Below are 25,500 nucleotides of genomic sequence, written 5' to 3' on the forward strand. Positions count from 1 at the left end.
TTTCTTTGGATCTGCAGATTAAGGAGGTGCCTTGCTGTGGGCTACATCGAGAACTTTGAGAGCAATTTGTCTTCTTGCTTCAGCCACCAAAAACAAATATAGGTTGAACATTTATTATGCCTATTCTTCCTCTCTTTTTGTTTACTGTAGCAGTCCCTTTTCCGATTGCCAACATCTTTTTCTTTGCTGAATTTTTTAAGTTAAATAGACCAAGACAAGTCATTCAAGAGGGGGAGGGACTGTGCGACACGACCCCCTTTTTTTAACACATTGTCATTTTTAGCTGCCTTCTCTTTGTTTTGTCTCTTTGCAAACAAGTAAAACCATCACTTTTCTTTTGCTCCATTCTCTCTTCCGCTGGCTATCTTCTTCATCTTCTTTTTATTTTCTTTTTGTTGACTTGCTGGCAGCAAACACTCATGAGGAGGCAATTCAATTGCCATGCGGCCCTTTTGGTTTTAGATGCTTCAAACCAGTTTTACGCAAAGATTACAAGCTTTCCTTCTTTGGTTTTGATTCCATGGTGGGTTCATCTCTACCTCCATGATTTCCTAAACTCTCCATGATTTGAGACATCCCCTGCGTTTGGAAACATATTCGGAGTTGCCTGCTGGAAACATGATAATTGAAATCATCATGGAAGATGATCTTTCCTGTTGGTGGTAGACTGAAAACATCGATGGAATTATTTGAGCGGAGCCAAGCCTTGGAGAGATTCTTGACTTGTTTATGATGATTTCTATCATCATAGCCAAGAATCTTTCTTTGGACTGATCAAAAGATGGGTGCAGATTGTATACTTGGAAATATTTGAGCGGAGCTGCCCGTTGGAATAGATTATCCCCTGATACATGATGATTGAAATCATCATAGAGGACAATCTTGTTGAAGTGGATCGACATTTTATTAAGAAGAAGCTCGATGCAAACATGTTAATGAGGGAAGTCTCTTGTTATAGCTTTTCACAACTCTCTTGGCAAGTTGGGCATTGGTGATATCTATGCACCAACTTGAGGGGGAGTGTTAATTATGTAGTCAATTAATGTGTTAATTATGTAGTCAATTAATGTTTGGTAGCCTACAATGTTTGGTAGCCTACAATGTTTGGAGGCTTGACTAGGTTGGTAGCCTACAATGTTTGGTAGCCTACAATGTTTGTAGGCTTGACCTTGGGAATTCCAAGTTGCCTAACTTTGGGGGCTTGCCTAACATTGTGGGCTTGATTACTTGTATATATATGTGTTGATTGTAAGTAATGAAACATAAGTGAAAATCAGAAAATATTCTACAACTCTCATTCTCTCTACACTTTCCACTCTCTACTCTCAATATTCTCTATGTTTTAGCATGGTATCAGAGCCTATGGCTAATCCTTAAGATCCTCTATCAAATTGAGAGTCGTTGGCGTTTTTTTCATGTTGCTGTAAATTCTCTTGTTTCTGTTAAATTTCCTCTCTTTATTTGTATGGGCAATAAGTCCCTTGGCCACGATGGCCTAATTTGTTTCCTATGGGCAGTACGTCTCTTGATCACCATGATCTCTTTCCTCCGTGAGCCTCGTCATCGCTCACCGAGCCATTTCCTTTCCTCCGCGAGCCTCGTCACCGCTCGCTGAGCCTTTTCCTACTCGGCCTTGTCTCTGTCCTGCCCAGCTACACTACTGCCGATGTTCCCTTTGCACAGCCACTCTGGTGTTTGCATCATCTCTTTGCTCTCTAACGAGCTCTCCTTTCAACTCTCTCTTTCCAACCCCTCTCATTGTTTAGCTCCCGTATAAGCTCTTCTCTGTGTTTGAGTTTCTCTCATTGGGATTTCTCTTCCTTATTTGCTCTTCTTTTCTTTATTGATTTTATTTGCTTTTGCCAACTTGTAGGCCCAAGGGTGTTTTATTTTCTTGTCTTATTTCTATCTTGTCTACCTTTTTTTTTCCCTTTCCAATTTGACTATTTCTCTCTCTCACGCCAACATCTTGTGTTTTCTTATTTATGGTTTCTTTTCTCACCACCTATCACATACTTCTTACTTTATTCCCCTTTATTTCCTTAAATTATTTCTTCCACTCTATTTCCATCCCATTTTTGTCTGATATATTTCTTCTCCCTTGTTGCCTTTCACTTTTCTCTGTGTTACCCACGGGTGTTTTCTCCTCATCTCTTCGTTCTCATGCACACCACATTTGTGCCTAATGTTTTGGTGGGTATCAAAGTTTTCTGTCTACCCATATATATATATATATATGAAAATCTTTTCTTTGCTACCTCTTCTCTTTCACGCCAATCACTTGGCTTCCTTTTCCCTTTATTTTATTGGACTTGTTTTGCACCATATGCCTCTTCCGTTTCAACACCTCTTACACTTGTCCACGTCACCTACCCTATCTATACAATATTCATCCCTTTCTCTCTATGTGTGCATACACGTCATCCACCTTCATTCATTTTTAATCCTTCTTTCTTTTTGGGTTGCAGACTCTTTTCCATCTTTTATTCCTTTTCTCCAGTTGTCGGATGCCCATCTCCATTCCACCTTTCCTTGCATTTGTTTCTACCACGAGATTGGCATGTTTGAGTCTCTTTACTATTATTTCATTTTCTCTTCTTCCAAATCTCGACCCTCTACCAGTGTCAGATTTGAGGGGGAGATAGATGCAACTTTATTTGGGTGCTGCAACTTTATTGTCATTACCGGTGTTGCTTTCTCCAAATCTCGACTCTCATACGTCGTCGGATTTGAGGGGGAGTGACACTGCTGCTCATCTATTCCGCTGCCTGCAATTCAGTTACCTATCTGCCATGACTGATTCTTCTACATCTGAGCTTCAGTCAGCTTCTGTTTCTCAAGTGCCACTGCTCTTATGGTTCTGACAACCCCTTCTCTTCAGGGGGAGAGGAGGAGTGAAGAGAAGTTGTGTCTGCAATAATGGAAGTATTTGTGACACTGCTAGTATTGTTGTTGCTGCCTACTATATCCTTTGCTAGTACCAGCTGCTGCCTTTTTGTGTCCCTTTGCTGTTAATAGTGTTGTTGCTCCTACCTGCTGCCTTTTGTGTCCCTTTGCTGTTAACAGTGTTGTTGCTCCTACCTGTTATGACTCTTGTTGGGGACAGTGTTGCTGGGGATAGTTATATTGCTCTTGCTGGTGCTAGTGTATTAGATTTCTCTCACTGGTACCAGTGCCACTAATCATATGGCTCCATCGACCCCTTCTCTTCAGGGGGAGAGGGGGAGTGAAGAGAAGTTGTCTCTGCTGTTGCTGCTGCCAGAGAAGTTGTCTCTGTTGTTGCTGCTGCCATAGTTCTTTGCCCTGCCTTGCCCTTGCTGGTGCCAGTGCCTTGTACTGCTCTTGTTGGAGCCAGTATTGTTGCCCCTGCCTGTTATGGTGCCAATATTGTTGCTCATGCCTTTGCTAGTGTGTTTCCGTTGTGGTCACGCCCATTGACTTTGCCTTTGCTCATGACTTTCTTTGCCTTGCCTTACCCTATTTTTTAGGGTTTGGCTTTACCTTGCCACACTTTACCATGCTTTGCCTTACCTTGCCTTATCCTATTTTTTAGGGTTTGGTTGCCTTTGCATTTGCCTTTGTCGTGCCTTACCCTATCTTTAGGGTTTATTTTCACCTTACCTTTGCCGTGTTCACAGGGTTTCTGTGTCCTTTGCCGTGTTCACAGGGTTTCTGTGTCCTTGCCGTGTTCACAGGGTTTCTGTGTCCTTTACCTTACCTTTGCCGTGTTCACAGGGTTTCTGTGTCCTTTGCCGTGTTCACAGGGTTTCTGTGTTCTTTGTTTTGCCTTTGCCTTGTTCGCATGGTTTATGTGATCTACCGACCAACTGGCTGCACTTGGATTTGGTGTTGCCACCGACAGACCGAAATGATTAACTTCGATGTGGCCTTTGCTCCACGTGTGGCCCACCATGTAGTGGTCCCACGTGAGGGGGCATGTTGAAGTGGATCGACATTTTATTAAGAAGAAGCTCGATGCAAACATGTTAATGAGGGAAGTCTCTTGTTATAGCTTTTCACAACTCTCTTGGCAAGTTGGGCATTGGTGATATCTATGCACCAACTTGAGGGGGAGTGTTAATTATGTAGTCAATTAATGTGTTAATTATGTAGTCAATTAATGTTTGGTAGCCTACAATGTTTGGTAGCCTACAATGTTTGGAGGCTTGACTAGGTTGGTAGCCTACAATGTTTGGTAGCCTACAGTGTTTGTAGGCTTGACCTTGGGAATTCCAAGTTGCCTAACTTTGGGGGCTTGCCTAACATTGTGGGCTTGATTACTTGTATATATATGTGTTGATTGTAAGTAATGAAACATAAGTGAAAATCAGAAAATATTCTACAACTCTCATTCTCTCTACACTTTCCACTCTCTACTCTCAATATTCTCTATGTTTTAGCAAATCTTTCCTGTCAGTTGTGGACTGGACGCTTGGAAAACATCGTTGGAATCGTTTGAGCCGAGTCGAGCCTTGGAGAGATTCTTGACTTGGTTTATGATGATAGAAATCATCATAGCCAAAAATCTCTATGGACTGATCAAAAGCTAGGTGCAGATTGCATACTTGGAAATGCTTGAGTGGAGACATGCCTTAGAGATCCCTGACTGTTTTTATGGTGATAAAAATCATCATAGCCAGGAACCTTTGGGTTGAACGAAACCTGGAACCTTCAGCAAACAAGAAAACAACACCACAAAACTAAGATTTTACCTTGAGATGGCTCTTGCTTTCTCTGGTATGCTTGCTGTCTTCCTTTTCTTCCTGCGGCTATCCTCCTTTCTGCTCCTTCCGTTCTCTGCCTTTGTGGCCTTGTGAGCTCCCCCCTTTTTCTTTCCAGCCTCCCCTTTTTATTTACAGCCGTGCTTTTTGTAGGTTAGCCATCAGAGATCACCTCTGTGAAGGACTCTTCATGCACTAAACACTCCGCCAAAACAGGAACCACCAAGCTCTCTTGAGAGTTTTCATTGGTTGGTCAAATATTTTTTTTAAACTCCTTTTGGATTTGCACGTGGGATCAACCCACCTTTGAATTGTTTTAGAGATTTTCTATTTAAACCCCACACTTCTCTTAGTTCACCCCATGTTCTAAGTTCACCCCAATTTTTAATTTAAATTTTCACAATTTCTAAGTAAACCCCACTATCTTCCCAAACTACCCTTAAATACACCACAAGCTGAAAAAATAAGAAATAAAAGAGATTTTCTATTTAAACCCCACAAGATACCTTTAGAGGAGAAAATACGTTCTGAGCATGAGAAATAGTAAGTATTAAATTAATTTTTTGATGATATTTCATAGTCTTATTCATTGTCTGTTTTCAAGTGCATAAACATACAATTTAACTCTTAAGTCCGCAAGCTTAGCCCATTCATGTTTACATATGTTCAATAAAAGATGGGTTTTCTCACCAGATATAAATACTGGTGTTGAAGTTGAACAAATACTTGTCTATTCCATGGTCAATGATAATTTTGACATTCGAGATGGGCTCATAATTACAAGAATTAAAGCCCTATATTTGCCCTTCTTAGAAAGCACACAGAATACAAAACAGAGAGTTGGTGCTTTTCAACTTGTTATGACGAACATGTGTAGAAACAGAAACAAGATAGAGGGGCCAGTTACTTGCACACACATTCCAGGGATTGGTTTGAGCCACAAAGGTTAAGGAAACAACTTTGTATGGAATTTGCATGATGAGAAATAAGCAAAATATAAAGGTGTTGAGAACCTTTGCCCAGCATACACTATGAAGAAACTCAAATACTTTACCTTCATGGTCTCCTTGTGTTGAAGAGTGGTGGGGTGTGTGTATAGATGTATTAGGGTTAAGTATTAAGTTGGATGACCTTTTTTATCTTTTTATGCAATAATAAAACTTACAGCTTAATTATTTAAGTATTGGGGTGAACTAAGAGAAATTAGGGATTTAAATAGAAACTCTCTTGTTTTATCCCTTGGCTTTGAAACTTGAAAAGCTTATTGGATAATTGGCTTTACTTTTTTTGTTAAAAGAAAATTATGTTGAAACACTTATCATCTTGCTGGACGTGGGCTTTGACAAACACCATCCAAAATTTTTTATTTGTGAATTTTTTTGGTTCAACATGACCAAAGCAAGTGAACAAAGAATGTATAATATTCTTAGTGCTTTCTCTTGTCTTTCCGTTGCTTTACCAAAACAACTATTCTTTGTAGCCTCCTTATATTCTTACTGAGTTTTATCATTTTTATTTTTACCTCTCATTTTTATGTGGCTATATTTTTTTTGTTTTCGAGCACCTTTCCTATTGAGAGGGCAAAGAACCCTAGTGCATTCACAACCCAAGCAACTGGCAAGAATCCAATACTTTTATCACTAATGGTGCAACTTTGATTCGAAATTATCAATCCTTCAATTGGCATCTACATTTCTCTGAACGCATAACAAGTGAAGCAGAAATGGCTGGCGAAGAGGACGCCGACAACGCCGTCTCACCAACCCCGGGAGGTTTCCGGCTACTCTGGGACGTGTTCCTGAGCTTCAGAGGCGAAGACACCCGCTCAACGATCACGAAGAATATCTACGAGGAGCTCGAGAAACGCAGCGTCCGAGTCTTCCGAGACGACGACGGTTTGAACCGCGGGGACGAGATCGCCTCTAGTCTGCTGGAGGCGATCGAAGACTCGGCGGCGGCCATCGTCGTCTTGTCACCGAGATATGCCGAGTCAAGGTGGTGCCTTGAAGAGCTGGTTAAGATATGCGAGCGCAGCCGGAGACTGCGCCTGATGATTCTGCCTGTGTTTTACCAAGTGGACCCCTCCGACGTTCGACGGCAGAGAGGCCCATTTGCAGAGCATTTTAAAGCTCATGAGCAAGTGTACGAAAACGCCGTCGTCTCTAGGTGGAGGAGCGCCATGGAGAAAGTCGGTGGTACAGCTGGGTACCCTATTTTCGACGCCAGGTAGTAATTAATCGAATTAAATTAGTAATAGTACTAAAATTATAATCATAATTCATAACTAAATTCCCACTCAATCAGTTTGAAAACCCTTCAAACCCTAGCTTAGCTTAGCTTAGCTACCATGCAAAAATTGAGATATGATTAGAGATTTAGTTATCTAATGTTTAAGGTTATGGTATATGATATTAAGATATAACAAAGTGTTTTGGAGTGTTTTGGAAGAATTAATTAAATAAGTGTGGTGGGGTATTCTTTTCACTTTGTTTAAACTATTTATTCAGTCATATGTAATATAGTAATTTAAATTGGGCAATACTGTAAACATTAGCTAATGTGTCTTTTTTTCCTCACCGCACTGTTGTTTGACTCGTTTTCATTCGGATTTACATTATGAAGTGTGAGACTTTTGGCTTGTTTCTGAGGGACAATGCTTGGCTCCTGAACCACTTGTTTTCGTAAATAGCTGCTTCGTGTGTTTTGCTGCATAACATGATTTCATTCTGAGGACCACCCGTTAACTAATTGGTGTTTTCATTCTACGTCCTCTTCCTCTCGTATGATCACTGATAACATGATTTGCAGTTGATTTGTTACTTTTGGCCTGTTTCAAGATTTAGTTATTGTCAAGATAAACTTGTCTGTAACAGATACAATTAATTCTCAGGCGTTCTATGTTTTGCTTTTCACCCTAAGGGCCTAAGTGATGTATTTGTGATTATGTATATTGACAGCAAAGAAGCAGAGTTGATTCAATCGTTAGTCAAAACGGTTTTGACTGAAATACGCAAAACGCCTGTGGGTCTTGCTGCATACACAGTGGGACTTGATTCTAGAGTTGAAGACATGATGAGGTTGTTAGATCTAAGATCCAAGGACATTAGAGTTCTCGGAATTCATGGCATGGGTGGTGTTGGCAAGACAACACTTGCCAAGGCTCTTTTTAATAGACTTGTGGGTAAATTTGAGTGCCACAGTTTCATCTCAAATGTTAGAGAAATTTCAGCAGGGCATGAGGGTTTAGTATCACTTCAAAACAGGCTTATTGGTAGTCTTTCTCCTAATACTGTGTCTGTAAATGAACTTAATACTGGCATTTCTGCAATCAAAGCAATTGTATACGAGAAGCGAGTTCTTATTGTCTTGGATGATGTTGATAATGTAAACCAACTAAATGCTTTAGTTGGCAGCAGACAATGGTTTTATGAAGGAAGCCGAATTATTGTTACCACAAGAGATAGAGAAGTCTTACCCAGTCATCTTGCGAACAAGTTGTATGAGGTCAGGGAGTTGCAATTCCCTCAGGCACTTCAACTTTTTAGTTACCATGCACTGAGAAGAGAAAAACCCACAGATACTTTCTTAACTCTGTCTGAGCAAATTGTGTCTCTCACAAGTGGGCTACCATTGGCCCTTGAAGTATTTGGTTCTTACCTTTTTGATAAGAGGAGAATAGAGGAATGGAGAGATGCTCTGCAGAAACTGAAACAGATTCGTCCGCGCAATCTTCAGGATGTGTTAAAGATAAGTTATGATGCGCTAGATGAGCAAGAGAAGTGCATCTTTCTAGACATTGCTTGTTTATTTGTAACAATGAATATGAGGAGAGAAGATGCAATTGACATATTAAAAGGTTGTGGTTTTGATGGTGAGATAGCAATTGCTGACCTCGTAGCAAAATCTCTCATTAAAGTTTATGAAGACAGTATCTTGTGGATGCACGATCAAGTTAAAGACATGGGAAGACAAATCGTTACAGAGGAAAACGTTGTAGATCCTGGGATGCGTAGTAGACTTTGGGATCCTGATGAAATATTGAATGTCTTCAAGGATGATAAGGTAGAGATTCCAGCACTATTATTTTTATTGTTTATATATTCTTCTGGCTAAATTTAGATGTCGAAGACACTTCGACCAAAAAAATAGATGTTGAAGACGCTTGAATGTCCTGAAGGATGATGTATTATTATTTTTCTTCACTCAGTTTCTTACATATTTTTCCATACCTTGATAATAGGGAACAAGAAGTATACAGGGGATAGTACTAGACTTTGAATCAATGAAAAGGGCGGTGAAGGATCCAAGTGGTGACAGAATTTCTTGGGATAACTTTCGAAGATGCCCAACTTTTACCTCTGCAGTTACATACCTAAAAGAAAGGTACAAAACATATCTTCAAACGAAAGCAGAGAAAGAGAGACAGGTTACAATTTTCTCTAAACCCCTAAGAGAAATGGTCAATCTTAGACTGCTTCAAATCAATTATCTGAATTTGGAAGGCCGCTTCAAGTTTCTTCCTGCACAGTTGAAGTGGTTACAGTGGAAAGGTTGTCCTCTGAATTCTCTTCCTTCGGATTTTCCCCCTCGCCAACTTGCTGTCCTTGATCTTTCACGCAGCAAAATCGAACGTTTGTGGCATGGGCGTGGTAACAAGGTATATGCTTCACTATCTGATCCATCATCTTTATCATTATAATTGTGACAGGAAGAATTTATATCACTGATCTTCATAAGTGTCTGCCTTGTATCTCTGTCTCTTCCTTTCTATTTCTAAGGCACAACTAATGCAGTTTGGTAGATGCTCATACACTTTTATTGTTTCCAGGTGGCTGAGAAATTGATGCTTTTGAATCTATATGGCTGCTTTAACCTAACCACCATTCCTGATTTATCTGGGAATCGGGCCTTGGAAAAGCTTAATCTTGAGCGTTGCAGTAAACTGACTAAGCTTCATGCCTCGATTGGGAATTTGCATACATTGGTCCACTTGAACCTTCGAGACTGTGAAAACCTCGTTGAACTTCCACATGATGTCTCCGGCCTGACAAAACTTGAGAACCTAATCCTCTCTGGTTGCTTACAACTGAAAGAACTGCCAAGCAACATGGACAGCATGGTATCATTAAAAGAACTTCTCCTTGATGGCACTGCTGTAAAAAGTCTTCCTGAATCTATTTTCCAGTTTTCAAAACTCGAAAAGCTCAGCTTGAACCGGTGCAAACATTTGAAGGGGCTACCTGAGTTGATAGGAAAGTTGCATTCTCTGAAAGAAATCTCCCTCAACGATTCTGCTTTAGAAAAACTACCTGTTTCCTTTGGATGTTTGGCAAACCTTGAGAAACTAAGTTTGCTCTGGTGTGAATCACTGACAACTATTCCTGATTCCATTGGCAACCTCAGTTCGTTAATGGAATTTCATACTTACGGTAGCGGAATCAAAGAACTTCCTGTGTCCATTGGTTCATTATCAAATTTGAAGGAATTATCAACAGGACACGGTCAAATTTTGAGCAGATTGCCTGATTCAATTGGAGGTTTGAATTCTCTAGTTGTGCTAAAAATTGATCAGACATTAATCACAGATCTTCCACATGAGATTGGTGCCTTGAAGTCACTTGAGAAGCTTGAGATGAGGAAATGTGGATTTCTTAGATCGTTACCAGAATCAATTGGAAGCATGAAGGCATTGACTACAATAGTCATAACTGAAGCTGATATTACTGCATTGCCAGAATCGATAGGGATGTTGGAAAACCTTACAATGTTACAGTTGAACAGATGTAAACACCTCCGCAAGCTTCCAACTTCAATAGGACAATTAAAGTCCTTGCACAGATTGCAGATGGTGGAAAATGCTGTGACAGAACTACCCGAAAGCTTCGGAATGCTTTCCAGTTTAATGGTTTTAAATATGGGAAAGAAGTATCAAAAGGGGGAAGATACAGAAGAGATTAAATTTATACTCCCCGCTTCTTTCTCAAATCTATCCTTGCTATATGAACTGCATGCTGGTGCTTGTAATATATCTGGTAAAATTGCAGATGATTTCGAGAAGTTGTCATCACTCGAAATCTTGAATCTAGGCCGTAATAACTTTTACAGCCTTCCAGCCAGCCTGAGGGACCTGTCTCTTCTCAGAAAGCTTATATTACCTCACTGTAAAAAGCTCAAGGCTTTGCCTCCGCTTCCCTCAAGTTTAGAAGAGGTGGATGCTGCTAACTGCACCTCATTAGAAAGTATCTCTGATATTTCAAACCTCGAGAACTTGGTGATGCTAAACCTTACAAGTTGTGACAAAGTTGTGGACATTCCAGGACTTGAATGCTTAAAGTCCTTGGTAAGGTTGTATGCAAGTGGTTGCACAGCTTGCTCATCAGCTATTAAGAAAAGACTTGCTAAGGTGCTCTCTCTCTCTCTCTCTCTCTCTCTCTCTCTCTCTCTCTCTCTCCGTGTATATACTATATGTGTGTACATGTATAAGAAAGTGAAACACAATCATAGATTTGAAATTTTTTGCTGCAGAGCTACATGAGGAAAATACGCAATCTTAGCATTCCCGGGAGCAAGATACCGGAATGGTTTTCTCAAGATGTGGTAACATTCTCAGAAAGAAAAAACCGTGTTCTCAAAAGTGTGATCATAGGTGTTGTTGTCTCTCTCAACCAGCAAATACCGGATGACATGAGAGACGAAGTCCCTGCAATAGTAGACATTCTAGCACAGATCCTCATACTGGATTTTTCTACATTCACTTCAGCTTTGTTGTTATTGGGAGTGCCAAATACAAATGAAGACCAAGTTCACTTGTGCCGATACCCAATTCACCATCCCTTGGTTTCTCAGTTGAAAGATGGTTATAACATACGTGTGATACGGAGAGAGCCACCGATTATGAAAGGGGTTGAGCTGAAGAAGTGGGGGATCCATTTGGTCTATGAAGGTGATGATGAGTATGAGGGAGATGAAGAATTATTAAATGAAAGCCAGCAATCCCTTTCAGAAAAGATGGCAAGGTTCTTCAGCTCTTTTGAATAAGGTGGCTGAACCTGTACTTTTGAGAAAGATGACTGCACATCTGAATGAATTTAGCTGTATTGTTTCTCTCGTCTCTCTGTTACGGACTGATAATTCCCTTGATCCACGTGTTTTATTTATCAATTTTAGTTTCCCACTAGCAAAAGAGCCCGCGCGATGCTGCGGGTTCTAAAACCATGTGAAATGTGTACGAAGTTGTGAAATATGTAGGAAAGATGGTACTATTTATATAGACATGGAGATCTAAATAGTGGCATCATGCTTTGTTTAGTAAGTCTAAGTTACAAAAAATAGGATAATAACATGTTTTTTATGCTGTTTGTCATGATTAAAATACTGACCATATTTTAATAAATCAAGTAGCAGTCAAAACATCAAAATATCGACAATATTGAGCTGCTCATTGTTCAAAAGAGTTTGGATAGGTCTTTATATATATGTTACTAGGTGGTGGAAGAGGATTTTTCTGCCTTGATAGCTCTGCTGTAGAGGTGGCTTATGTTCCTTCTTGTCCTCTGCGGATGTTTTAACTCTGTTGGTACAAATTTGAAAAATGACAGGTGTTTAAATTTGGTGGCCTATTACAAATTTAAACACCACATTAGTAGTGTGCCTCACTTTAGAATTCTTCATTAATTCTAAAGTTAATTTTAAATTTCAATGCTAAATATATTGGCTCCTCAATCAATGTCATGACTAGAATGATAGTTATCCACATCAAGTAAAAAGTTCCCTGTAAAAGTTTTTAAAAAAGCATGAACTCCTGACCTACAGGGATTTTATTCAACCGTTTGGGCTCCAAAGCAACATCCTCAAGAAGATACTGACATACAATGTGGGGTAAAACAACACAAAAATGTAATGAAAATTTCGTAAAGTTCTTCAACAAAAGCATATAAATGTCATCTTTATGAGGGCTCATACACAAAAGAGGGATTGAAATCGCCTTGTATTTGATTGAGTATCAATCCTGAAAATATGCAGAGAGTGCCATTAATAAGTTTGTTAAGCTAAATGGAGAATAAATTATATATTGTGTGCAAGCACAAATTAAACCTAGTAACTTTGAAAAGGAAGAAAAAGAACAAATTTGATTATCCAAATATGCTATTTGTCATTATATATATGGATAGGAGCAGCCAGAAGACAAATGCTATTTGAAAAACAACAATATAATATTTGACATATAATCAAATTCTATGTTTCATCAGTCATTCAAATCTTCCCTTTCAGAAAGCCAATTTTAAACAGAGTAAATAAAGTCCAAAAAGTCAGTTTCCTTGAGAATACCTTTACCAGTCAAAATCCGTCTGATTTTGTGCTGTAGCCGTAGTGGGTTGGGCTTGAACGCACATTAGCGTCGCCTGCATGGAATGGATCGAAATCTTAACTTATTCTAATCCTAACCAATTTTTATCAAACACCTTCTCCGCTACTTGAGCTAATTCCAAGAGCATACACCGAAATTATTTTTGAGTAAAAGCAAAAACAACACGGCAAGGGGTTTTAAGGTAAATCTAAAGTAAATCTAGATACGCCTAGTCTCTTATTTATAAGTCACATGTATTAGATAAAACTAAACATTTGCAATCATTCGTAAATCATATGTATCAAGTAAATCTGAATAAACTTAACTATGAGCAAACCATGCGTATATGATAAATAAAAATTCATGAAATGAAGTGGAAAACTCATGTACCTGACGGATAACAGTGGTGGATATGCACATTGTGGATGATGACATTGCTTATGAACTGCAATGTGATGCAGCCACCACCCACAATGTGGACATTGGCTCCAGGGCCATCAAGGGTCTTGTAGCTGTTGAAGATGAGCTCTTGGGAGAGCTTGATGAGCATGTTGCCAGGGAACACAATCCAGGGAGGCTCAGTCTGTATCACAGCATATCTCAGAGTGCCTAGCCTTGGATTCACAGCATCATCATTAGAAGAGTCTGACAATATAATACTCACCACCTTTGCCTCCAAGAGCATATTGGCCAAACCCAATTGCACAATCTGCTAAGCTCTGCCTGTTGTTTGGCCAATTTGGGTCACATTCCCAACAGTCATCTATTGGGTTTCCTGTTTGGCATGAAGAGTCCTGGTATTTTTGGGTTCCTTGCAGCATTTGCCTTCTTGCCAAAGAAGCATAAACCTTCCTGAAAAATAAAGGGAAAAAAGAAGTAAAGATTGATAACTCAGATCTACATAAGGCTGAGAAACAGAAGAAAACAGAGGTAATTAAAGCTATGTATTTACCTATGAACTTCTTGAACAACTTCTTCTAGGTTGTTGAGGAATGCTGTGGCAAGAGAAGAAAATGAGCAGAGAAGAAAGAGCAGGACAATGCAAGGTAATACCACAAATTTTAAAGCTTGCTATACAATAGCAATACTATATCAAGAGAATGTGGTTCCACCCTTTTATAATCAAGGGCTGTATATGCTATAGGAAGCTAGTCTGGATGAGTTGTACACATTTTGCCCTCTACGGCTTTCAGATAGTATATGAGTTTGACCATTGTTTTTATAACTTGGGCTACAAATTTTTTTCGCTTGATGGCTATGCTCAGGATCAGCACAACAAGCATTTTCATCAGAGATTTGTATACCATTTAAAATGGCCAAACTATGAGCTTCCTACATGATCCAATTTCGTTCGCTATTTCTAGTCCTTTTGTGCACCGCGCACAAAAATTTAAAAACCCAAGCAATAGACTGAAAACAGGAAAGGAAATAAAACATGCATAAATAAACTTTTAAATTATCAATCACACTTAAATTATAATTAAGCAAAGCAAATGCACAGTGATATTGACAGAACCACAGAAATAAGAATTTTAAATACCATAACATTTGATAATCAATAAGCTACAGCCACTATGCATAGTCTTTTAAAAAATGAATGAAATACTAACCTGTAGTCAGAGAAGCTATCAAGCACTTCCAAAAACAGCAACACAAAAGTAGGATTACAACAGCTATCTAAAATACGAAGACAGAAAAACAAAATTAGATCAAATCAACACAAAACAACGAAAAATCTGAATATTGAACAAATTAAAACATGAAAATATGATGATATGAAGCGAAGACGAGTTTTTTTTCAAATTGCTTGAGAGGAGAATCACATCTTACTTGGTTGAAAAGTAACCGATACCACAAAGAGAAAACTGAATAAACACATCACAACTCATTTCAAAATCCATATGCATGCAAGGTAGTGCAGACCAATGTTAAATGTTCAGCAAAAAACAAATTTCATAAAACGAAACATCGACCAAACCCTATATAATTAGTTAAGCCAATGGGATGAATTTGTTTCTGTAAATTAATTTAATGAGCCAAAGACATTCTAGATTTTGGACAACCTGGTGATCCCTAATTAGAGCATTAGATGAAAAAAAGAACTCTATATAGATACTATTCTCAGCATTCAGCCATGATAGTATATAAGGATTAAAGACAATGCACATTACAGAAGTTTGGTTAACAAAAAAAATAACATGCGAAGTTCATAACCATAGTGAAATTTTTAATATGACACATACTCAGTTCATCAATTCAATCAAAAATCCATCCTACCACATATCCAAATCATAATTTCAATGAAAAAAAGAACTCTATACAGATACTATTCTCCTCTGTTTTTCTCTCTCCATCAGTCATCAACGTCATTACACTTATTTTATATCAGCTTGTATTCACAAAAACCCTAAACCCTCAACAACATGCTCAGATGTTTCAATCCATTGCTCTACCCTAAAATTAACCTCAACAAAACACCCAAAAGATTCAACAACATACTCATATATTAGAGGGTTTCTCATTTTTTTTATTATCAAACAACATAATTGATAAACCCAATACATTTTTAAGGAAGAAATACTTCATTTCAAAATCTGTAGCTTCCAATCAAATCAATCATTAGTATACAACACTTCAAATCTCATGAGTAAATAGCAAGTAATTCAACCAAGAAGATATCAATTCCATACTATAGATGCCTATAGTAATACTGTAATGCTATCAGAAGTCAGAACCTAAAAATCAATTCCATATCTAACACTGTTTGTGCAAATAATCTCGCGGGAGAATATTCGCTTCTAGATCCTTCAACCTTCGATCTTCCTTCTCTCTCCTTCTCGATTCCTGTAAAAAAGACTGGAGTAAATAGACCACACCCGGGGGGTGTTGGCCAAAGGCCCTCCGATGCCTAAGTTAGTTCGAGTGTTTGTAGGAAAACAATAGCTAAGCAAAGGGTACGGAGTTGTATGTATGGTGTGAACCGGGTGGCCGGAGCCGTGTGTGGTGGCCGGAGCCGTGTGGAGAAAATATGGAGAGTGGAGAGTGGAGAGGGAGAGAGAGCTTCGGGTATTTTCTCGGGTTTTAGATGTAGGTTTCGATGTACCTTGAATGATGAATGAAGTCATCTATTTATAGGAGCCTCGGGGCTAGGGTTTCGTAGCCTCGGGGCTAGGGTTTCGTAGAGATCGAGTCGGATAATATCTGAATTATCTCGTTTAATTATAAGATAATACCCGATAATTAAGATATTATCCCTTTGATAAGATAATAACTAAATTATTGATATTATCTCATTAATTATAAGATAATATCCCTTTATTATGATAATATCCCAATTAATGGTATTATCTTTATTAATTATGAGATAATACCATATAATTAAGATATTATCCTAATTAATCAATTATCCCAATAAATGGTTTAATTAATTAATTTAAGGGATAATCTTCTTTTCCACGTGGCATGCTCTGATTGGAGACGAAAATATTTGCTCCCACAAATGCCCCCCAGCTTCTGCATGGCGCTTGTGTGGCATGTAGGAGATGAAATTATTTTTCGGACTCTCCAACTGTATCTGGGCTTTCTTCTGCGAGTTGGACTCCTTTTGCAGATCAGGTTCCCAATTAGAGTAGGCTTCTTATTGTTCTTGGAGTTGGATTCCTAGTAGGAATGAGCTTGCAATTCCTTCTTTGGCCTGGGTTGTCCAACTTGTATAAATACAGGGCTTCTCTTCACTCTTTCTTACATTGCAAACTTAACTTCTCTACCTTCTAGCTTGAGAAAGATCTTGGAGAATTTGTACTGCTTGTTGAAGAGAGGAGTTGCCGTGCACAAAGTAAGTCGAGCAAGCAAATATATATTCGTATATATTTTTGTCTTTTTTTTTTTTTTGGCAGCAAGGTTGTGGTCCAGCCGTATACTCCTAGCTGTGGCCTCGTGATTGAAGAAATTCCGCAAGTCTGCAGATCTGGAATGAAGTTGCAAGGCCAGCATGCGACTGAAGGCTTGGAGCTTGGATCTGCATTCGCTGGGCTTGAAGAGAGAGCACGGAGAAGCTGGGCTCGAAGCAGAAGGAGGGAAGCGCTGGGCCTTGAGGGCGACGCGGGCCTGCTCTAGGCAAGCACGCCATGCACGTGGGAGCTGGGCCAAGAGGCGCGCGCTGATGGGCCACGTGTGCTGCTGGGATGGAGCTGGGCCGCATGCGTACTGGAGCGAACGGGCCAGGCTGTGCTGCGATGGGCTAGAGGCGCTAGCTGGGCTGCGCAACGTGGGCTGCGCAACGTGGGCTGCGGAGGTGGGCTGGAGCCGCATGCGTGCTGGGCTGTGATGGAGTTGGCTGGGCTGCTCGTGCTGGGCCGTTTCTTCATGCTGGAGCTAACGGTGCGAGAGTTCTTCCATTTTTTTTGAAGTGAGGCACTTCGAGCGGTATGCCCAAGTTCGCGTCTACAAGGCTAAACTGTTTGACAATCTCAGTCAAGGAGATCATGTGTGCTACGACAACGTGTTGGAAGTCAGCGGAAGGTGGGAGGGCGACGTTGGTACTGGCCCACTTGTTCCCATCACCTATTGTAACGGTACGTCTTTTTGCGGCTTTTGATCTACTCTTTTTTTTTATTTGAATCTCTTGAAGTGTGGCTGACTAACTTCTGTCTTCTGCTTTGTAGTGAATGACATTAGCAAGAAATTGAAGTTGGGGCCTGACATGGCTAAGGTCCGCCATGCTTTGAACATCCCCTCAAAGTTTCGCAAGTGGCGTTGGTTATTGAGCGAGTATCGGGAGGAAGACGGTGGACTGCCCCCTACCGAGGATGTCGAGAGATGGAAGCAGAATGGTCCGGACCCTGATGATCTACCTGCTGGATATGAGGAGTGCTCTGATGAACCCCCATCAAAGAGGAAAGCTGATGTCAAGTCACGGGAGAGGAATGCGTCTCCATTGAGGAAGAGGTCAAAGTTCCCTTCCGCCGAGAAGACCCAAGTAGGAGCTACTTTCGTGTCATCTGCACGAGTCAAACATCTTGTTGGTGCAGATAGCAAGAAGATTGGTGGTATGCGCAACATTAGGGATGTCCCCCTTAAGCCTCTTGCTGATGAGTTTGGAGATCGTGATCTGCTTCGTGAGATAGTCCGTGCGCGATCTAGTTCACCTGTGGAGAGGCAAAGAGATGCAGATGTTCCTATCCGGAGTTCGGGTCGTTTGCACCAGTCGAAGAGCGGAGGTCGATCTGGGAGGTCTGCTCATCCATCCAACCACCATGATCCTGCTGTTGGGTCACGAGCAGTCAAGCGTGGAGTTGATTCGTCGTTTCCAATTTCTTTGGAAGTGAGGTTGGCAGAGGCTAAGAAGGCAAGAGAGTCATCTGCTCGGGCGAAAGGTTCTTCTGCAACATCCGCAGTTGATCCCCAGGTGGACAAGTCCAGCCCTGCAGGGGATGCAGGAGTGTCTGATCTGCTCAAGACGCATTTTCTATCAAGTCCATCCGCTTGTGTTGGGCTGGTTGATCAAATCCGTCAAGCTGGTGATCTTGGTACCTTTTCAAGTCTTTCCTTGGAAAAACAAAGGGAAGCCACACTTCATCTGCTTCAAAAAGGAGTTGTTTTTGCTGCTGAGACCATTTGGAATTCGTCTTCTGTTGCCCCCTCTTCTGCTCAGCTCAGTGAGTTGGAGAAGAAGAATGCCGAGCTAGTTTGCAAGCTTTCTGCCGAGCAGGCCCGCTATGAGAAGAAGACGTCTGACTTGAGGGCGATGATATCCGAGCTGAAGAGTTCCCTTGCTGAGAAGGATTCCGAGCTTAACTCCTCCACTACTGACTTGGCTAGTCGGAAAGATGCTTACTTCCATCTTGAGCGCAAGAATGCCGACATCTCTCACAGCTATGACAAGCTTTTGGCTAGATTTCGTGCCTATCATGAGTCTGCTGAAGAATCCAGGTCTGAAGCTACCGTGGATGCGTACAAGCTGGGCTACATGGACTGCATAAATAGAAAAGATCCATTCTTTGCCATTGGAGATGAAGACATTGAGATGCTTTGTCCTGAGCAGGTTAATGCTGTGGACATGGAAGGAGTTGAAGAGCTGGTGGCTGAAGAGGCAGTAGCCGATGGAGCAGGAGAGGATGCAGCCGACGAGGCAGTGGCCGATGGAGCAGGAGAGGATGCAGCCGATGAGGCAGTGGCAGACATCATAGATCATGCATGTGAAGCTGTTGAGAGCGTGGCTGATCAGGTGGATGCCGAAGAGGCTGCAGATCAAGGTTCCCCTATCGGCGCTTCGGAGTAGATGAAGACTCCTTTATTTCTTTTCAGCTTTTGTAGTCTGCTTTTTGTTTAGAACAATTGGTCTTGTTTGACCTATCTTCTTTTTTGTTTGAACTTGGCCGGTTGGTCACTTTGCTATGGAAATTTCAGTTATTATTTTTAACCTCAATTTGCATATTGACTTGTGAACTGCTTGAGTAACCGGCTAGTGTCTTGGTTGTACATTTCCCCTTAGGATTCTTGCAAAAGCCAGGGTCCCTCTTGAGGGATTCCGGGCGTCTTCTGCATTTTCTGGAGAAAGCTTAGAACGCTTCTGGTTGTTGCCCTGCGTCTCCCTTAGGACGCTTTTTATGGGCAACTGTATGATTATCTTGCCTCCCTTAGGAAACGGATAGGAACCTGGATACCTCCCTTAGGAAATTCCTGGCGCACCCTGCGTCTCCCTTAGGACGCTTTTTGTGGGCTGCGTATCCCGAAGGACGCTTCTTATCGTTGCCCTGCGTCTCCCTTAGGACGCTGCTTATGGACAACTGTATGACTATCCTGCTCCCCTTAGGAAACGGATAGGAACCTGGATACCTCCCTCAGGAAATTCCTGGCGCACCCTGCAACCCCCTTAGGATGCTGCTTTGCGGGCTGCGTCTCCCGAAGGACGCTTCTGGTCGTCGCCCTGCGTCTCCCTTAGGACGCTTTTTATGGGCAACTGTTTGGCTATCCTGCCCCCCTTAGGAAACGGATAGGAACCTGGATATTTCCCGCAGAAAGCATGGAGACCTCCTTTTAAGAAATTCCTGGCGCACCCTGCGTCTCCCTTAGGACGCTGCTTTGTGGGCTGCGTCTCCCGAAGGACGCTTCTGGTCGTCGCCCTGCGTCTCCCTTAGGACGCTTTTTATGGGCAACTGTATGATTTATCCTGCCTCCCTTAGGAAACGGATAAGAACCTGGATACTTCCCTTAGGAAATTCCTGGCGCACCCTGCGTCTCCCTTAGGACACTTCTTTGCGGGCTGCGTCTCCCGAAGGACGCTTCTGGTCGTTGCCCTGCGTCTCCCGAAGGACGCTGCTTATGGGCAACTGTGTGTATATATATATATATATATATATATATATATATATATATATATATATATATATATATATATATATATATATATATATTCTCTTGACATTCTGGAATGAGAAATTGAACTTTTATTGATGTTCATGAGATTACATCGCTTTATTCGAAATGGAAATAACTGAATAAAGGGACCATAACTTTTGACAGTTGCAGTGCTCGGTCATCTGCTGGGGACTAAGCGGGTAGGAAGAAGCGTCATGGATAGTATCTTTGGAGATGACAGGCATTCCATTGTCGTGGAATCTCCTTCCCTTCCATGGTGTCGAGCGTGTAGCTTCCTCTGCCCCCAGACCGGCTGATCATGTAAGGGCCTTCCCAATTGGGTTTCATCTTTTTGGACCCTTGTCTCTGCGCAGTGATGAAGGCCTTTCTTAGCACAAGGTTGCCTGGTTGAAACTGTCTGACCTTAGCTCTTTTGTCGTAGTAAGACTTCAACTGCTGTTGATAGGAGGCGACTCGAACAATGGCCTTCTCGCGCTCGCCTTCAAGTAAGTCAAGGTTGAGCCTCATCTGCTCAGAGTTCTGCTCAATACTGCCCACTTCAATGCCTATGGAGGGGACAGTGACGTGCGGAGGAATGATCGCTTCAGTTCCATAGGCGAGGGAAAACGGGGTTTCGCCAGTTGACCTTCGTTTGGTAGTGCGATAAGCCCATAGCACTCCAGGTAGCTCGTCTACCCATTTCCCTTCGGCGCCTTCTAATCGCTTCTTTAGGCAATCCAATATTATTTTGTTGGATGCCTCAGCCTGGCCATTGCCCTGAGGATATCTAGGGGTAGACAGATGCTGTTTAATGCCGTATTGTTTGAAGAATGCGGTGATCTGCTTGCCGATAAACTGCGTGCCATTGTCGGTAACGAGAGATTGTGGGCAGCCAAATCGGCAGATGATGTTTCTCCAGATGAATCGTTCCACGTCAGCTTCTTTAGTAGAGGATAGAGCTTCGGCCTCGATCCATTTAGTAAAGTAATCAGTGGCGACAATCATCATTTCTTTATTAGCTGGTGCCGTTGGCATGGGGCCCACTAAGTCGATGGCCCATTGCATGAAAGGCCACGGACTGTTCTGTGGATGGTAGACTTCGGCAGGCAGGTTAGGAACCGGTTTGTACCGTTGGCAGCGATCACATCTCTTGACATACTCGGTTGAGTCATGGCGCATGGTAAGCCAGAAATAGCCTATATTTAGAGCCTTCTGGGCGAGTGACCTGCCTCCAGAGTGGTTGCCACACTCGCCGTCGTGAATTTTGTAAAGGACCTCAAGTGTCTGAGGATATTTTATGCAGGTGAGATGAGGGCCGGAGTATGATCTGCGAATGAGCTTGGCGCCTTGCATGTAGTATCTCGCGGCTTTCTGTTGGACCTTCCCAGCTTCGGACTTATCCGTTGGAAGATTTCCATTCACCAAGTAGTCGATGATGGGGTCTTGCCAGCTGGGGTCTTCATCGATCTGCATTGAGTCGATTAGCTCTATTTCTTCGATGCTTGGCCGGTCAAGGTGTTCTACCGGGATGGAGCGTTTGAACTGGGTGTCCAGCGCTGATCCTAGGCTTGCCAGCGCATCTGCATGGGTGTTCTCCGCCCGTGGAACTTGTTGGATGGTGAAAGTAGGGAATTCTTTCAAAAGACCTTGGACTTTGTCGAGGTACTGGATCATTCTCGGATGTTTTGCCATGTACTCGCCTGAGGTTTGATTCGTGATCAGCTGGGAGTCTGAGTAGATGGCCAATCTTTTGATCGACAGTTCTTTTGCTAGGCGCAGTCCGGCGAGCAATGCCTCATACTCTGCCTCGTTGTTTGAAGCAGGAAAGCCTAGCGTGATGGCTTGTTCCAATAAAGTTCCATCTGGGGTGATTATGACGACGCCTGCCCCTGCTCCTTTGTGGTTTGACGCTCCGTCTACATGTAACTGCCACATGTCTTTAGGTAGGTTTGAATCGGTGGGGGAGGTATCGTCTGCTTTTTCCTTGACTTTCGTGACCAGCTTCTCTTTTTCGGCTGTTGGAGTAAACTCTACAACAAAATCTGCTAAAGCCTGGGCTTTTATAGCGGTTTTCGGCCGGTAGAGGAGGTCGTATTGACTGAGTTCGATAGCCCATTTCATGAGTCGCTGAGAGGCGTCGGGGCTATGGAGGATCGATCTCAAAGGAAATTCTGTCATGACAATTATCCGGTGCGCTTGATAGTAGGGCCTTAGCTTTCTTGCGGAAACTACAAGCGAAAAAATGAGCTTCTCCATTTTCGGATAGCGAGTCTCTGCGTCGAGGAGAGCTTTTGAAGTGTAGAATACCGGATGTTGTGCCCCCAGCTCTTCTCGGACGAGAGCTGAGCTGACGGCTGAGTCGGACACCGCCAGGTAGATGTATAAGTCTTCGCCTGGTATCGGTTTTGAGAGTAGGGGAGGTGTAGTGAGATAGGTTTTCAAGTTTTGAAAAGCTACTTCGCACTCGTCATCCCACTTGTCCTTGTGTCCTTTCCTCAAGGCTTTGAAGAATGGCCTGCACTTGTCGGTAGATCTTGAGAGGAATCGGTTGAGAGCCGCTGCTCTACCCGTTAGACTTTGTATCTCCTTTGTTGTGGCAGGTGACTTCATGTTGAGTATAGCCTTGATTTGATTCGGATGTGCCTCAATTCCTCTTTGGGTGACTAAGTAGCCTAGGAATCGGCCAGACGAGACTCCGAATGTGCATTTGCTCGGGTTCAACTTCATGTTGTATTTTCGGAGCAGGCTGAATGCCTCGGCGAGGTTTGTGATGTGGTCTGCTCGCTGGGGAGCTTTGACTAACATGTCGTCTACGTAGACCTCCATAGTTTTACCGATTTGCTCCTTGAAAATTTTGTTTACCAGCCTTTGGTAGGTTGCTCCGGCGTTCTTCAGCCCGAAGGGCATGACTTTGTAGCAGTATGTACCTCTTTCGATGATGAAAGAGGTCTTTGCTTTGTCGTTTTCATGCATCATGATTTGATTGTAGCCGGAGTAGGCGTCATTGAAGCTTAGCAGTTGATTGCCGGAAGTTGAATCAACGAGCTGATCAATTCGTGGCAGTGGAAAGTTGTCTTTAGGGCACGCCTTATTGAGGTCGGTGTAGTCGACACACACTCTCCACAGGCCTTTATCTTTCTTTGCTACTAGAACAACGTTCGCCAGCCATTCTGCATAGGAGACTTCTTCAATGAAACCAGCAGCTAGGAGCTTGTCGATCTCGGCTTCAATGATGGCAACTCGCTCGGGGGCAAAGTTGCGTCTCTTCTGCGCTACAGGCTTGATTGCTGGGTTGACGTGTAGGCGATGGCAGATGATCTGGGGATCGATGCCTGGCATGTCGGATGGCGACCATGCGAATACGTCTTTGTTGTTCTGGAGGAAGGCTGCAAGCTCTGCCTTTTCCTCCTGGCTTAGGCGCGAGCCGATCCGCGCTTTTCTCTCTGGCTTGTCAGGATCAAGGGGTACTAGCTCGACGTCCTCTTCGGGCTTCCATCCTTCTTCAGGAGAGACCTCCGGACGGATTCCCTCGACTTGGTCCTGATTCTTTGATTGCTATTGGGGAGTAGCTATTCCCTTTCCTTTCTGGTCTGCTCGACTGTCAGGAACGGGATTTGCCTTCTCCTCTGGTTGCTCTACTCCCTTCATATATGCCTGATTTACAGGGAGGAACTGTGTTTGCTTGCTTCTCTTCAGCCCTTGAGCTGAGCATTTCCTCGCCATTGCCTGATCACTGTTGATCTGACCGATACCGTCCCCAGGGATAGGGTAGCGGATTTTCTGATGTGTGGCGGAGGTGATGGCGTTGATTTTGCTGATCCATGGTCTGCCCAGAATGCCATTGTAGGGCGAGACTTCATCAATGACCATGAATGTTTGCGAGCTGATTACAGGTGGGGAGTAGACGTCGAGATCTATCGTGCCTACGGTAACCGTTGTTGAGCCATTGAAGCCGGTTAGTGACCTAGCTGATTTGTTGATTTTTGTCTCTAAGCCCATCTGCTGGATGACTGCCAATTGTAGGATATTGGCTGCACTGCCCTCGTCTGCATGGATTCGATCGACCATGGCCTGAGCAATTTGAATGCTAATGACTAGAGCGTCGTTGTGTGGCTAATGACCTGAGCAATCTGGTATCCCTCTTATCCGGATCTCCCTTCAAGGGTGGCGGTCTTTTTACCCAAGGTTTGTCCTTTACTTGGGCTAAAATTTGATGTATAGGGATGGAGAACTTGGTGTAGTTCTCCTTCGTCGTAGCGTCTCCTTGTGGGCGCGACCTACGTTTGTCTTTTGGCTTGCCCGCTTGGTCGGCTGATCTTCCTGCTCGGTGGACTTCTTTGCGGCGATTCGATCGTCATCCCAGAGCGCGTAGCGTTCTGCAATCGCGAAGACCTCTGCCAGAGTCTGGCTGGGAGTGATAGTCAGCTCGCGGTATAAGTCGTGCTCAGCTGGAAGACCTTTCTTGAATGCAGAGGACGCGATTCGGTCATCGCATCCTACGATGTTAGCCTTTTCTGCTTTGAATCTCTTGATGTAATCTCGAAGAGATTCATTGGGCTTCTTGCGTAGGTTGTACAGGTGGTTAGGGTTCTTCTTGATCGTCCGATAAGAAGTGTACTCTTTGGTGAAGACATAAGCAAGCTCCTTGAAGCTGTTGATCGACCCGGAGGGCAGAGTATGGAACCAGTCCTGAGCTGCTCCTCGCAAAGTCATTGCAAACACCTTGCACATTAGCGCGTCTTCGGCTTTGTAGAGAATCATAAGGCTCTTGAAATGCTTCAGATGGCTTTCGGGATCAGAATCCCCTTTGAAGCAGGTGAAAGAGGGCGTTGAGAATCGTTTCGGAGGAGTAGCCTGCTCGATTTCGGCAGTGAAAGGTGAGGAATTTGCTCGGTCTACTTCCATGCGTAGTGTATCTTCGAAATTTCCGCCAATCTTTAAGTCTCGAAGTCGGTTATTTACAAGCTTCTCAACGTCTTCCACACGCACGGTTAGTCGGTCACGTGGGCGACCTCGGCGATTTGGACGACGCTGACTGACTTCCTCGTTGGTTTGCGAAGGTTGACCTTCTCG

At 42.6% G+C, this 25,500-nt stretch overlaps 1 protein-coding gene and 1 long non-coding RNA gene across 2 annotated transcripts; one reads left to right on the forward strand and one right to left on the reverse strand.

Moving 5' to 3' along the window:
- Positions 1-6,196: 6,196 nt before the first annotated feature.
- On the forward strand, positions 6,197-11,993 carry LOC110760834 (disease resistance protein RPV1-like). Its single transcript, XM_021963170.2, has 5 exons — positions 6,197-6,947; positions 7,679-8,783; positions 8,962-9,378; positions 9,550-11,124; positions 11,247-11,993. The coding sequence occupies exons 1-5, from the start codon at positions 6,445-6,447 to the stop codon at positions 11,757-11,759; spliced, it is 4,113 nt and encodes a 1,370-aa protein (XP_021818862.2). The 5' UTR covers positions 6,197-6,444; the 3' UTR covers positions 11,760-11,993.
- An 872-nt stretch (positions 11,994-12,865) lies between these two features.
- On the reverse strand, positions 12,866-14,067 carry LOC110760940 (uncharacterized). Its single transcript, XR_015833114.1, has 3 exons — positions 14,021-14,067; positions 13,459-13,920; positions 12,866-13,123 (listed from the first exon to the last, which is right to left on the reverse strand). It is a non-coding gene; the product is annotated as an uncharacterized LOC110760940 (long non-coding RNA).
- Between the last annotated feature and the right edge of the window lie 11,433 nt (positions 14,068-25,500).

This window comes from Prunus avium, chromosome 1 (genome assembly GCF_965620075.1).
Source record: "Prunus avium chromosome 1, drPruAviu1.hap1.1, whole genome shotgun sequence".
NCBI classification, from domain to species: Eukaryota; Viridiplantae; Streptophyta; class Magnoliopsida; order Rosales; family Rosaceae; genus Prunus; species Prunus avium.

Coding starts and splice junctions, on each gene's coding strand:
- LOC110760834 (XM_021963170.2), top strand. CDS start 6,445: ATGGCTGGCGAAGAGGACGCCGACAACGCCGTCTCACCAACCCCGGGA. Junction 6,948..7,678: donor TACCCTATTTTCGACGCCAG/GTAGTAATTAAT, acceptor GTATATTGACAG/CAAAGAAGCAGAGTTGATTC. Junction 11,125..11,246: donor TTAAGAAAAGACTTGCTAAG/GTGCTCTCTCTC, acceptor TTTTTGCTGCAG/AGCTACATGAGGAAAATACG.